Consider the following 12,618-nt stretch of genomic DNA (forward strand, 5'->3'; position numbering starts at 1 on the left):
TTCAAAAAGAATATTGAGGATTCCAAAACTTGATTACGTAGTAAAGAGTTTTTATAAAAGTGTAATTAATAGGGTTAACTTGGTAAAATTATACATAAATTAAGACATAATTATTGTTTTCTTAATTCCTGTGCCGGAGCTAAATGCGACTAATATTACGGACCGGAGGGAGTATGTAATTAAAAAAACGAATTAATGTATTACTTAGGAATTAATGTTGAATTAAATTTGGTGAAAGGGTTTAGTATTTATGACGATTTTGAACTTGATTTATTATTTTTAATGTTTTTGAGATCTTGTTATGACTGAGTTTAGGTAATAAAAATAGTTATGTGTAAATTTAGGTAAGTTTTTGGCTATGCCGAGTAAAATGACATATGCGTTTATGCTTATAAACATCATGAAATATATTGGTTACACCATAATGAGCTTCACTTTTTAAAAAAAAAAATAAAAAAAAAATTACACTCGTCCTTTAAATAAGCAGTCTATTCAGTGATTATTTTTATGTTTATGTGTGTATAGTTGAATTATGAATACTGTCGTATGTTTGTTGTGTATATTACTCTCAGATTGTTCGTCGGAAGACGAACAATTGGGTCTCAAATGGCGGCGGTGTCAAAGAATCGACGACTGGAATTTAAAAAAAATAAATTTTAAGATGAATATGACATTTTTTATTTTTAATAGAATTTAAATTAATAATATATCCATCAAATATGTAAAAAATATTTATTAAAATTATTTAAATTTAATAAAAAATAAATTAATTTTAATTAGCATTAAATAAAAATATTATTTTTTAAATATATATAAATTTTATTATGATATAATTAATCATTTAATTATTTAATTTTAAAAATAGTTTTATTCACCAAAAAATACTAAACCTATGCATTTTGTGTCAGTTATAGCCAAACCTTATTTAAATATTTCAGTTGCCATGTCAGCCAATTGTTTAGTTGGCGGTGACATGGATGACACGGTGTTAGAAAAACCGGTTCGATTCAAAAATGGCTAAAAAAGAAACAGAACATATAAAGTTTGGCTAAATCCGGTGATTTTTAAAGGTTTGGCTATAATTGACACAAGACGTATAGGTTTGGTATTTTTTGGTGATTAAGCCTTAAATAATTAACTTAATTTTATTAATAATATTTTTAAAAATAATAAAATAGAAATTTAAATAATAATATATTGACCAAATACAGTATTTTAATTTTGTAGTTCAATCAAATTAAAAGATAGGTATTCCTACTAATTTGGAGACAATTGAGTTATATTTTACATATTAAAAACTAAATTGAAGATAATTTAGCTACCTATTATAATTAGGATTTTAATTATAATAGTGATTAATTAAATAATTAATTAGTTAATGACTATAAAACCTTTATTTAGTAATAAACTGAAAAAGGTTATTCAGTAAATTTGCATGTCTCCACATCCGTGTTTTTATATATAGTATAGATAGATTGATTTGGCAAACGGAAAGATGATCATGAGATTAGGTGTTGTCACATAATGTCATAATTGACCTATAACTCAAATAATTCAAACATTTATCATTTTCATTAATACTAAAAAATTCTAAATTAATTAATATAGTCTATTTTGAATAATTTTATTTAATTTTTAAAAATTAAATTAATTAAACATAATTTTACTCAAAAGAAGCAACTGCATTTACTTGAATCAAAAGAAGGAAAAAATGTTGAATAACTATAACGTGAGTAAAATTAAATTCAGTGGAATAATTGAACTGATTTAGTTACAGTTAGATTATTTTATTTCTCTCATGCAAAATATATTATTTTACAAAGATTTCAAAAATAGTTAATTATGATTAAATTATTATACTGTTACTAAAATGCCTTTCAAATCTTTTAAAGCAAATTATTATGGGCTAATTTTTTTTAAATTAACGTCACTGTTTTTATGCATACACATACAATTATAGAAACATTTTAATAGTTTTTATAAATAATTATATTAAAGGTTGTGGCTTTTTTTATTTTTATGGGATGCTAAAAATGATAACTTATGTTATCTTTATTTAATATCTGCTTTTAATTTATAAAATTAAAATGTTTGATTAGTTTTTTATTTTTGTCAAAGGCTAAAATTCTATTAAATGAAATGTGAGAAATGCTGAAATAAACAACTCCTCATTTCTTAAAATAATACTAATAAGTAGTGCAATTGCAGTTATCGATAAGGGCTTTTTTAGCCACCAAATAGGTCATCCAGTTATATTTACAAATCATAAATTGAAATCTAATTTTATAAAATTAAAAAATTAAATTGATATAACTACTTCGACATGTATGTTATTAGTTAGAATAATAGAATTGATAAATAGGGTTGTTTTTTTCTTTCATTTGCACAAATTGTAATTACACACATTCATAATTAATTTTCCCGCCTTGCCTTTCAAAAGTAAAACAATTCCTCCTTTCCTCTTCTCTATCTTCTCTGTACTGATTTAGGGTTTACTAGTTTGTTTGCCTCTTCACCATCATCACTCGTCGCCATATGTAATCGCTAAACCCTAACATCGCCGCTGAAGATGACAACTCCTATGGAAATGGAAATATCTACCATAAACCCTACTATTACTGATGAAACCTCCCTCATTTGCCACCAAAACGGTGTCGTTGAAGTGCCCCTACAGCCACCGCAACCGCAACCGCAACCAACACCACCACCACCTCCCCCTCCTTCCACCCTACGCAACGATAAAATTCTCGTTTCTGGTACCTCTATTCTGAGGTTTCGTTATTCTTTGATTGTTTAATTGATTTAATTGCCATTTCTTTTTTTATTAATCAGTTAATTTTTTTATAATTTCAGTTGAAGTTTGCTTAAAACCGTCGAGCACAGCTCGAGTTGAAGACATCCGATCCGCCGTTGAACGGTATGCCGTTTTATCAATTTCAGACTTGCGTATTGTTTTCAGAGCTCTGCTTGTTAATAATAAGCTATTCTTTCGCTTTGTTTTTTAATTTTAATTACTGTGAACAGAATGCTTGAGAAAAGGAGTTTAAGCTATGCCGATGGACCTATTCCAGTGCCTGTTCATGATTCGTTTCTTTCAGAGAACGTTCAAAGAATCTCAATTTGTGACACTGGTTTGTAAATTTAGCTTTACCTTAATAATATTTCAGTCTAGGTAGCATGGACACTTTATTCAATCAATGTTTTCCGTTTTGGAAATGTGTTGGAAACTTGTTTCAGACACAAAACTTCATTTTTAACATAGAAAATCGTAAAATACAACCGTTTTGCTTCTAAGTATCTCGTTTCCCGTGTCTGTGTCCATGCTACCTAGCACTCAATCAAAGGTGTGGATTAGAATTGTAATTGTTTCTCATTTCGTAGATGAATGGACAAAGAATCACGACATTCTTTTATTCTGGCAAGTCAAACCCATTGTACATGTCTTTCAGGTAGTATGCTTTAGCTCTTTTTCCCCAAATATTTTTAAGCAGTAAAAGTTTTATGTTCATTTGTCTTTTGTATTCAGCTATTGCCAAACTATAATGCTTTGACCTTATCTTTTGTCAGCTTAGTGAGGAAGGACCATGTGAGGATTTAAGTGGGGATGGTCAACTTTCTAGCTTCAATGAATGGATTCTTCCCGCTAAGGAATTTGATGGCATGTGGGAAAGGTTTGTTTTGTATATTTTTTACTTTTTCTTCATGTTTAATTCATTTCCATACTGATTAGTGACATTTTTGTTGCAGTCTTATTTATGAAACCGGTCTCAAGCAAAGGCTATTGCGTTATGCGGCGAGTGCACTTCTCTTTACTGAGAAGGGTGTTGATCCTTTCTCTATTTCATGGAATCGGTAAGCAACATGTTATTTGGCTAATTTTTCAGTTCTAGAAAGTCACTATGCCAAATCTGCATATCATGTAATGATCAACAATTGGAATGTTAAATTAGAATTTGTTTTTTTTCCAGCATTGTTCTTCTACATGGACCTCCAGGGACTGGTAAAACATCTTTATGCAAAGCATTGGCTCAAAAGCTATCAATCCGATTCAATTCCAGGTTACTGGATTTCCTGTCCTATGAATGTATATTTCTCTTAGTAAGCTGATAAAAGACAAAGTCATGACATTTATATATGCTAAACTGGTCAGATTTCCTCAGTGCCAATTGGTTGAAGTAAACGCTCATTCATTATTTAGCAAATGGTTCTCTGAAAGTGGCAAACTGGTAAAATTCCATGCACCTTGCTGTTTGAAATATTTATATCTTCTGTTTGTTGCAATTTCTTATTGCATCTCTTTGTTTAGCAGTTTTAATCATGTAATCTGTCCATATTCAGAATGAATTAGAGCTCTGTTGTTTGCTAGGCAGCTAAATCAATATCTTGCTCTGAGTTCTGCTCCCATATGATAAATAAAAGTGTCACATTTTCTTTTCAATCTCTTATCAGTAAGATATTAAATTAGTTGCAGAAATTATGTTAAATAAACTCATTTGAGTGTTTTATTTCTTTTCCAGTTTGATGACAGGTTTTCTAAACATAATACTTCCTTTCCATAATTCTAAATTCCTTTACTGTATCAAGTCATCTCCTTCCTTGTTAAAAACTATCATTATAAATGCTGGAGCTGGTACCTTAACTTATGCCAGCCCAGCTGTCAACCCCCTGAGCTTTGATTACTATCTACAGTTATGATTTTCTTTTCCCTCCTTCTGTACTACACCGCTAAAAGTTTAATCGGGCGTCATATGGTTACTGCATCAGGTTGCAAAACTCTTCCAGAAAATTCAAGAAATGGTGGAGGAAGAAAACAATCTGGTATTTGTTTTGATTGGTGAGATTTTATTAGACACTTAATAATTTTCTACATTTGTGACTAATCTTTCTTCCTTCTATGATAGTATGTTGATACCTTTTAGATTCTGTGATGTTGCAGATGAAGTGGAAAGCCTTGCTGCCGCCAGAAAAGCTGCTATATCTGGTTCTGAGCCTTCTGATTCTATTCGAGTATTTCCATCTCACCTCCGAAATTAATTTCTGGTTTATGATTCCTGAATGTTTAAAAAGAGATTAATTTTTCTTACGAGGCACAGCTGCTCATATTGTAATGCATAGTTTACCTTCAATATTACCAGGTTGTCAATGCACTGCTAACCCAGATGGACAAGCTGAAATCCTCACCGAATGTGATTATTTTGACTACCTCCAATATAACTGCTGCTATTGGTAAGCCCATCTTCAAGTTTCTAGTCTAACAGAATTTTATGGAATCTGAAATGAACATGGGAAAATATTTTCCAAATTCTTCTTTTGATAAATTTTTTCTTCAAAGTTCTCATTTTCGCTTATAGTACTTCTGATAAATTCCATTGCTTCATCGTCATTAATACATATATGTTTCACATCTACCATTAGAATTTACTCATATCCATGCTTGCGTTGCAGATGTTGCATTTGTGGATCGAGCTGATATCAAAGCATATGTTGGTCCTCCAACTCTTCAAGCTCGTTATGAGATTCTACGATCCTGCATGCATGAACTAATACGAAAGGGAATCATATCAAATTCCCAGGTGTGAAACATATCTGCCGCACTTTCTGCATGTAGAACCATGTTTCTACACTTCGATATTGTCTTCAACTCTATCAGTGTTCACATGGGCGAATAAGCACCATTACTCATATACTGCATTACCAAACTCTTGCTCCAGCTCAGTTGGTGCCTGGGGGAGAGAGTCTTAGACTGTCATTTATTAAAGTGTTTCTGAATGAAACATTCACTCCTCACTGCAGCCTCATCGGCTGCATAGATATTGCTCTTTCACTCTGGTTCTATTACTAATGAAGATTTAATGTTGTAGGACCCTGATCACCTCATGCTTCCAGATTACTCAACCTTGAAAGATAAAATGAATGGACTTGCTATGCAAGAAGAACCGACACCAATAAACTTGTCCAAACAATTGCTTGGAGCTGCAGAAGCATGTGAGGTGAGGATTGAAAATCCTTAATACCCTGTAGTGACCTGAAAGATTAATATTATTACATTGACTAGCATGTAATCGCATTTTTTTGAATCTCTACAGGGGCTTAGTGGAAGATCATTGAGAAAACTCCCATTTTTGGCACATGCAGCTCTTTCAGACCCATATAGCTGTGATTTTAGTAAGTTCTTGGCAACAATGATTGACACAGCAAGGAGGGAGCGGTCTGAGCTACTTGAGTGAATCTCATTTCTACATGTAAATTGTAAAAGATTAATCGTAATTAGAAGGAAATTTATATGCCATTTGTGTCGAACATCCTGATAACTAGATGTTTGTAATTGGTTCAATTGTACTTGCAATATAATATGCTCATACAAAGTTGGCTTGTACTATACAACCTCCGCATATACAAGTGAAATGTATCAGTAGATTAAAAAAGGTTATGCTCCATAAATCAACTCAAGTGCTACAAATCATTAGTATTCTTAAAGGAATGTGAAAGAATCTTTATGAGCTACAGTACAAGGATAAGAAAATATAATCAAGAAGCTACATTGCCAGCTTCTGCAGAGCCAAACAGTTCACTGATTTTCGGATGCTTCCGTATATGATGAGGACACTTAAATAATAGATCTTTGGCCTCAGAATGTTTACCTTCCTTAAAAAAGGATTCAAAAACATGAAGGTAAGCTGGAGTTGATGGATATTCCTTCACACTCAGTGCCTTGAAGAAATCTACAGCATCCTCCACAGTCCCAAACTTTGATATATATTGAACAAACGGCTTAGGGAAAGGAGGATGATTGTGTTGCTTCATTAATCGAAGTAGGTTTAGCGCTTCCTCGAGTTTTCTTACTTCTAGAAGTTTTTCGATGAGAAGTTTGTAAGTAGCTTGCCAAGGTCTTAAACGAGCCTTGTTTACCATATCAAGAAGCATAGTGTACGCACCGTCTATCTTGTTTTGACTGAGAAAACCGTCTATTAACACAGCTAGTAGATCAGCGTCAGGATCACAGTTTTTCTCCATCATATTGGCAAAACACATCAATGCCTGCCCCAGTTCGTTAGCAGCACAATGTCCCTGAATCAAAATAGTCCATGTCTTGATATCGGGAACACATTCGTGTGCTTCCATTTCATCCAGAACCTTGCATGCTTCTTCCAGTCTCTTTGCTTTACAAAGTCCAAAAACGAACTGACTGTACGTAATGTTATCAGGCTTGTGCCCTGCATTTTTCATAACCTTCATCAACTCCCATGCTTCATCAAACTTTCCTGCAGCAGTCAACGACCTATGTATTCCATCGTAAATAGCCTTAGAGAGGGAATTTCCTGCAGCTTCATATTTCTTCACGACTCTAAAGACCAAACTTAAATCCGGATTATCACTAGCTGAGATACTCCTCAAGAGGATAGTGCAGTCTTGAACCGAGGGCTTGAACGGACCATCCATCATAAATTCAAAAAGCTTCACAGCTTCCTCCATCAACTTGATTTTCTGAAACTGCCTCGAAATCTTTATATAAGAGTCGATATCCAGCTCATGACCAGCATTCTTCATCTCCTCAACAACACTCCAAAACTCTCCAATGGAATCATCCCTACCAAGCACTCTAGCCATTGCATTATATGTAATAGTATTACATTCATAACCTTCGCACTTACCGACCCAACGAAAAAACTGCAACGCTTTCAAAGGATAGTTCCTAAGCTCCTTCAACACCCTAATCACAAAATTATCACCTAAAACGATTCCCATATCCCCCAATTGTTGCTCAACCTCATCGCTCCACTCCGTTTTCATAACAACATGAACTACATTCCTTACAACACTATCCATAGCATTCTCTTTAACCATCCTCTCAAAAAAATGTTTAAACGCCACCGAATCACTATCCATAAACTTTTTTTTAAAAGATCCTAAAATGGTCAAATAAGTTTCCTCATCAATATAAAACCCTTCTTCTTTCATTTTTCTTAAAGTAATCCAAAAAGGCTTCATGTAATTCTCCAAAACCAAAATCCTAAGCATTAAACTATATAACGGAGAACTCGGTTTAAATCCATTTCTATTACAAACCCAATTGAAAAATGGATAAGCTTTATCCGGGTCATTATCTAGCTTCTTCAAAACATAAATAACTGTCTCATGAGTCCAACTCGGATTTGAATTTTCTAACTCGGTCTCTAACTCAGGTGACCAATCATTGGTCGATAATAGCTCCACAAGGGAGCTTGATTTTGAAGAGAAGTATTGCTTTTGATGGGTATTATAATAATAAGATGAAGAGAACTGAGTCACCTGAGTTAAGACTGGCCGGATTGTTGAGAGCCGAGTGGAGGTCCGGTGACCGGAAAGTCTAAGAGATGCGAGTACTGTCCTTGCGCGGTTCATAGCTGCTGGTTCTGATACAAAATTTTGGTGCAGGAATTAAGCAAATGGTGAAAATGATGAAGATTCAAAGGGTTTAATGGTTTTGCTCTGTAACACTAAAACCTCGGATTTATTGGGTCTTGGCTTCTTTAGGCCCAATTAAGGATGGACAGAAGAGATCTTTGGTGTGTAATGCACTTGGATAGATAGCCCAACAAAGAGTGGAAAAGGGCTTGATTCCATCAGTCCAGCCCATTAGAATAAGGTAGGGAGAATTACAAAAAAGTCCTAAAATTGAGATTTATATATCTAATCTTCAAAAAAGTCCTAGAAGTCCTATGATTTTATTAAATAAATTTAAATAAAATATGAAAAAAGAAAACACACACACACACACACACACACACACACACACATATATATATATATATATATATATTTAATTAAAACCTATTCTCGGGCATACAATTTTTACTTTAAAATTTAAATAAACTTTCCTAAATTGAAATAAAAGTCAAAAATTCAAAGTTAAAAAAATAAACATAATTCAAAGTTAAAAATATATATTTTAATTTATAAAATTAACATAACATAATATATAAATTTATCTTTTGAATATTGATAAATCACCACCGAGCTCCGAGCTGTAAAGGGCCTGAAAGCACAAAACAAAAGGGTCAGAAGGAACACCGGTTGAGGGTCACCGGATATCCGGTCCGACAGTTTAGTCAATATTCAGTGGATAAAGAAGAAGAAAGGAAAGTAGAAGAATGGTGAAAAAATAAGTATCTTTACGGTTTGCACATAAGGTGATTTTCATAGTTTATACTCATAAAACCTAGCTGAGCTGTTCTCTCCTTTCTTCTCTTGATCCCCACTTTTTTGTTATGCTTACGAGTCTGATTCTGCTTCGTTCGGAGCGGTTTGGTAGGTATGCTTTGCGCGGGGGACATTCTCTTTTTATTGTCAGAGATTCTTCTGTGGGCCCTAAAAGTTTGTTAGGTTTACTCACTGCTCGGCACATGACCCTATTTGTCTTTATTCACCTGATCGAGGAACTTCTTGTAGACCGATAGGTCAGATTCTATAGCCTGACTTCTCTTTGGTGCTGGGCTATAACTAATTATCTAGGCTGAGTTATATTCTGCAATCCGATGAGTATATGGTTCTCGACCTTAGTTTTAGTGGGACTCCCGGGCTATAAAACCCGAATTGCTAATTTACTTGGTATCTCGACTGAGGTGGCCATTCTTTTGTCCGACTTAGCGATAGATTGTTTGAGTGGGGTTACGTCGTCCCTAACCGATGTTACTACTACATTATCAAATATATATTCTAAAAAATTGTTTGAAATTATGGGGAAAAAAACTAAAAACATGAAAAGTACCTCTCATTATCTTGATCGATTTGCATATTCCGTTAGTTAAAACAAAATTATGTATCAGTCGATTTTTAAATGACATCAATTGTTTCATAAATTGAGCTAAAAAAAATCACACCTTAACAAAAAGGTGTAAATTTTTTATTTAGTGGTAATCGTTTGATCAAACAATCGAATTAGAATTAACGTCACAAGTTTTATTATTTTTAGTGAGAGCAATTATATATGAAGAAGCCATTGTTCTTGTAGCACAGTGGTAATATATAGCCACATGTATTTTGGTAAGAGGTTTCGTGTTCGAGCCTAACTCCCCCCTCCTTAATTATCAAAATATATATATATATATATATATATATATATATATATATGAAGAAATAGTTGGATCGGATAAATCAATTGTCCCATAATGAAAGTTAAGTTGGATAAAATCGTATAACCTATAGTTTTTAGCTTAACTGTAAGCGTTTAATCCAACAATTAATCCTTATGAATTAAAGTCTAAGAAAAATAGTAAGAGAGGAACAAAAGTTGAAGGGCTTCAGTGGAAGTTACTGAAAAGAAAAGGTAGAGTTTCTTTGCGAGACAATTAGCATATTTTTGTAAAGAAATATTTTTGTGGACAAAAAGAGTCCCACACATAAATGGGCCCGCCTTGATTGTCTTCCACGCTTAGACAAGGGAAGCAGGTCCCACCCTACTTCCTTTATTAACGGGCGTGCTAGACAGGTCTGAAAAATTTAAGGACACGTGTCATTTATATTATGGCCAGCAAGGGTTGGTGGGCCAAAATTGGAGTCCAAGTGGAATCTGTAAAAGAAGAAAATTTTGGTCTCTCACGCAATGCACCGTCGAATGAGCATGAATCCAGATTTGCAATATTGAACTCGAATCCTGATTTCTATAGCAAAATTCTTCTAATTTACATTGGGATCACAACAGATTATTAAATAGTAAAATTTATATAAGAGAATACATAAAAAATAACATTTCAATATATAAATTAAATTTCATTTCAATATAAAAGCGAGTTGGACTTTACTAGTCTGTACTGAGTTCCAGCTTGAGCTATTTTAACAAAAAATTCAAAAAAATAGAGTACAATTTATAAGAAAGTCAGGATTATATAGCGAGTTAAGTCTAGACTATTAAAAAATTAAAAATTAAACTAACTAATTCAAATGTCATTTAGCACGTGCTGTAAATGAATTCCAGTTTTGCCGTAGAATAACCATTTATCATTTATTTTGAAGTATATATGCTATTGTTGGGTTGATCTACAAAAATATCATATTTTAAACATTTAATATTTTTAATTTAGACTGGTTTATATTTTACTTATACACCGTTTAAATGAATATATACTTTATTGAATATTTGATTGATTGAGGAGAAAAATCTTAAACTACAAGACAACTCACATAATTATATACATAATTGGGAAATGATTACAAAATTTGGTAGTAAACGCATGAAAATCCAAATTAACAATCATACAAAAAAATCACATATCATTGCCTCAGTATCCATAGTCTTAAATAGCAGACTGCAAATTTGAAACTTGAAACGAAATTAGGAGACATAAAAGTAGAAAAATAAGAATTTAGTAAGATATGTACATTATGCCCTAATGAACACATCCAACCGAAAACATTAAAAAAGGACCGGCAAAAATAAAGTATGAACCACTACAGATTATGTAAATACAAAGTTTGATGTAAAAAGAGGCTTTAAGGTGGGCAACAGAAGAAAAAAGAGACCTAGCTTTAAGGGCACCATACCCTTCTTTTCAAAATTTCACTGTCTTAATTTGCTTTTATAATGTGGAGTCGTGCCGGCACTGTATAGTAAAAGTGGAACGTTGCATGCGGGAATATAACACATTTTACCCTCTCTATATATATTAAACTTTGCCCTAGCTTTCTATTTAAGTGTTTTTAGAGACTTACTACGTTCTAAATTATATATTATTCTCAAATTCAGTAACCATGACTGTATTTTTAGGGTTACAGAATATAAATTTTACGTCGTTGGTTCAAGAAATCGAGTTGATGAGCCTTTTCTTTGGCTTCCGTAAGTTGATGAACGGCCATTCGATCAGTTACTTACACATATCTTGAAGCTAGTTAAGGATATGGAAGCATCCATGAGAGGGGAATCAAGAGCTCCTGGTCCGATCGATTACGCGGTTTACTTTTTAGTTGTAAGATTTAATTTCTTCATTTTTTAAGAGTTTTTGATTGAATTTGGCTTCATTTGTTTTAGGATTTATGTATTTGTAGCGATTACTATTTATTAATTGCTAGTACGTACGAGTGGTGTTGTAATAATGGGTTGCGATTAATAAGTAGTTTTGCTGACAAAGATTGTGTTGTGAATCAGTTAAAGATGTGAGGATGTAATAAGAGTAGTGTTTGCGAGTGCTTAAAATGCAATAAATTACATGTTCTACTTCCGTTTTATACATTTGAATTAACGTTCTTCAATCTATATTCTTAATTTTCTGAGTTTACTGTATTATGTGCTATATATGTACAGTTAGCAGTTGTAGTAAACCGTCTTAATCTCATACTTCCGTACGTAAGTACCAAAAGAAGGAAAACTTAATTATAAAATGCAGTTTCGATCTGCAAAAAGCTGTTTAGAATCAAGCATTCGAGTCTTGTAATTAAAGCAGAAAACATTGAGACATGTTAATTACTTTATGAGAACAATTCATGTTCATTCATATCTATCAAATAGTAATTACCAACCAATGGTGTTTGGTCCAAATGGTAAGCGGCTTGATATCGATTAAGCAAGATTTCGGGTTCGAGTTTTGTGAATGCAGAAAATCTCCACTGGAGACTCACCCACCATGCCAGGTGCGCGAAACGGAT

General features: G+C 32.9%; 2 protein-coding genes across 2 annotated transcripts; one reads left to right on the plus strand and one right to left on the minus strand.

Moving 5' to 3' along the window:
• Positions 1-2,381: 2,381 nt before the first annotated feature.
• On the plus strand, positions 2,382-6,376 carry LOC126673934 (pachytene checkpoint protein 2 homolog). Its single transcript, XM_050368264.2, has 14 exons — positions 2,382-2,756; positions 2,854-2,917; positions 3,025-3,131; positions 3,382-3,449; positions 3,568-3,671; positions 3,748-3,852; positions 3,969-4,058; positions 4,151-4,226; positions 4,765-4,834; positions 4,937-5,007; positions 5,136-5,226; positions 5,446-5,573; positions 5,862-5,990; positions 6,087-6,376. The coding sequence occupies exons 1-14, from the start codon at positions 2,570-2,572 to the stop codon at positions 6,225-6,227; spliced, it is 1,431 nt and encodes a 476-aa protein (XP_050224221.1). The 5' UTR covers positions 2,382-2,569; the 3' UTR covers positions 6,228-6,376.
• An 18-nt stretch (positions 6,377-6,394) lies between these two features.
• LOC126673933 (pentatricopeptide repeat-containing protein At3g48250, chloroplastic) lies at positions 6,395-8,467 on the minus strand. The gene has a single exon (XM_050368263.2). It carries the CDS (start codon positions 8,380-8,382, stop codon positions 6,529-6,531), a length of 1,854 nt encoding a protein of 617 aa, XP_050224220.1. The 5' UTR covers positions 8,383-8,467; the 3' UTR covers positions 6,395-6,528.
• Between the last annotated feature and the right edge of the window lie 4,151 nt (positions 8,468-12,618).

Source organism: Mercurialis annua, linkage group LG3, assembly GCF_937616625.2.
Source record: "Mercurialis annua linkage group LG3, ddMerAnnu1.2, whole genome shotgun sequence".
NCBI lineage: Eukaryota > Viridiplantae > Streptophyta > Magnoliopsida > Malpighiales > Euphorbiaceae > Mercurialis > Mercurialis annua.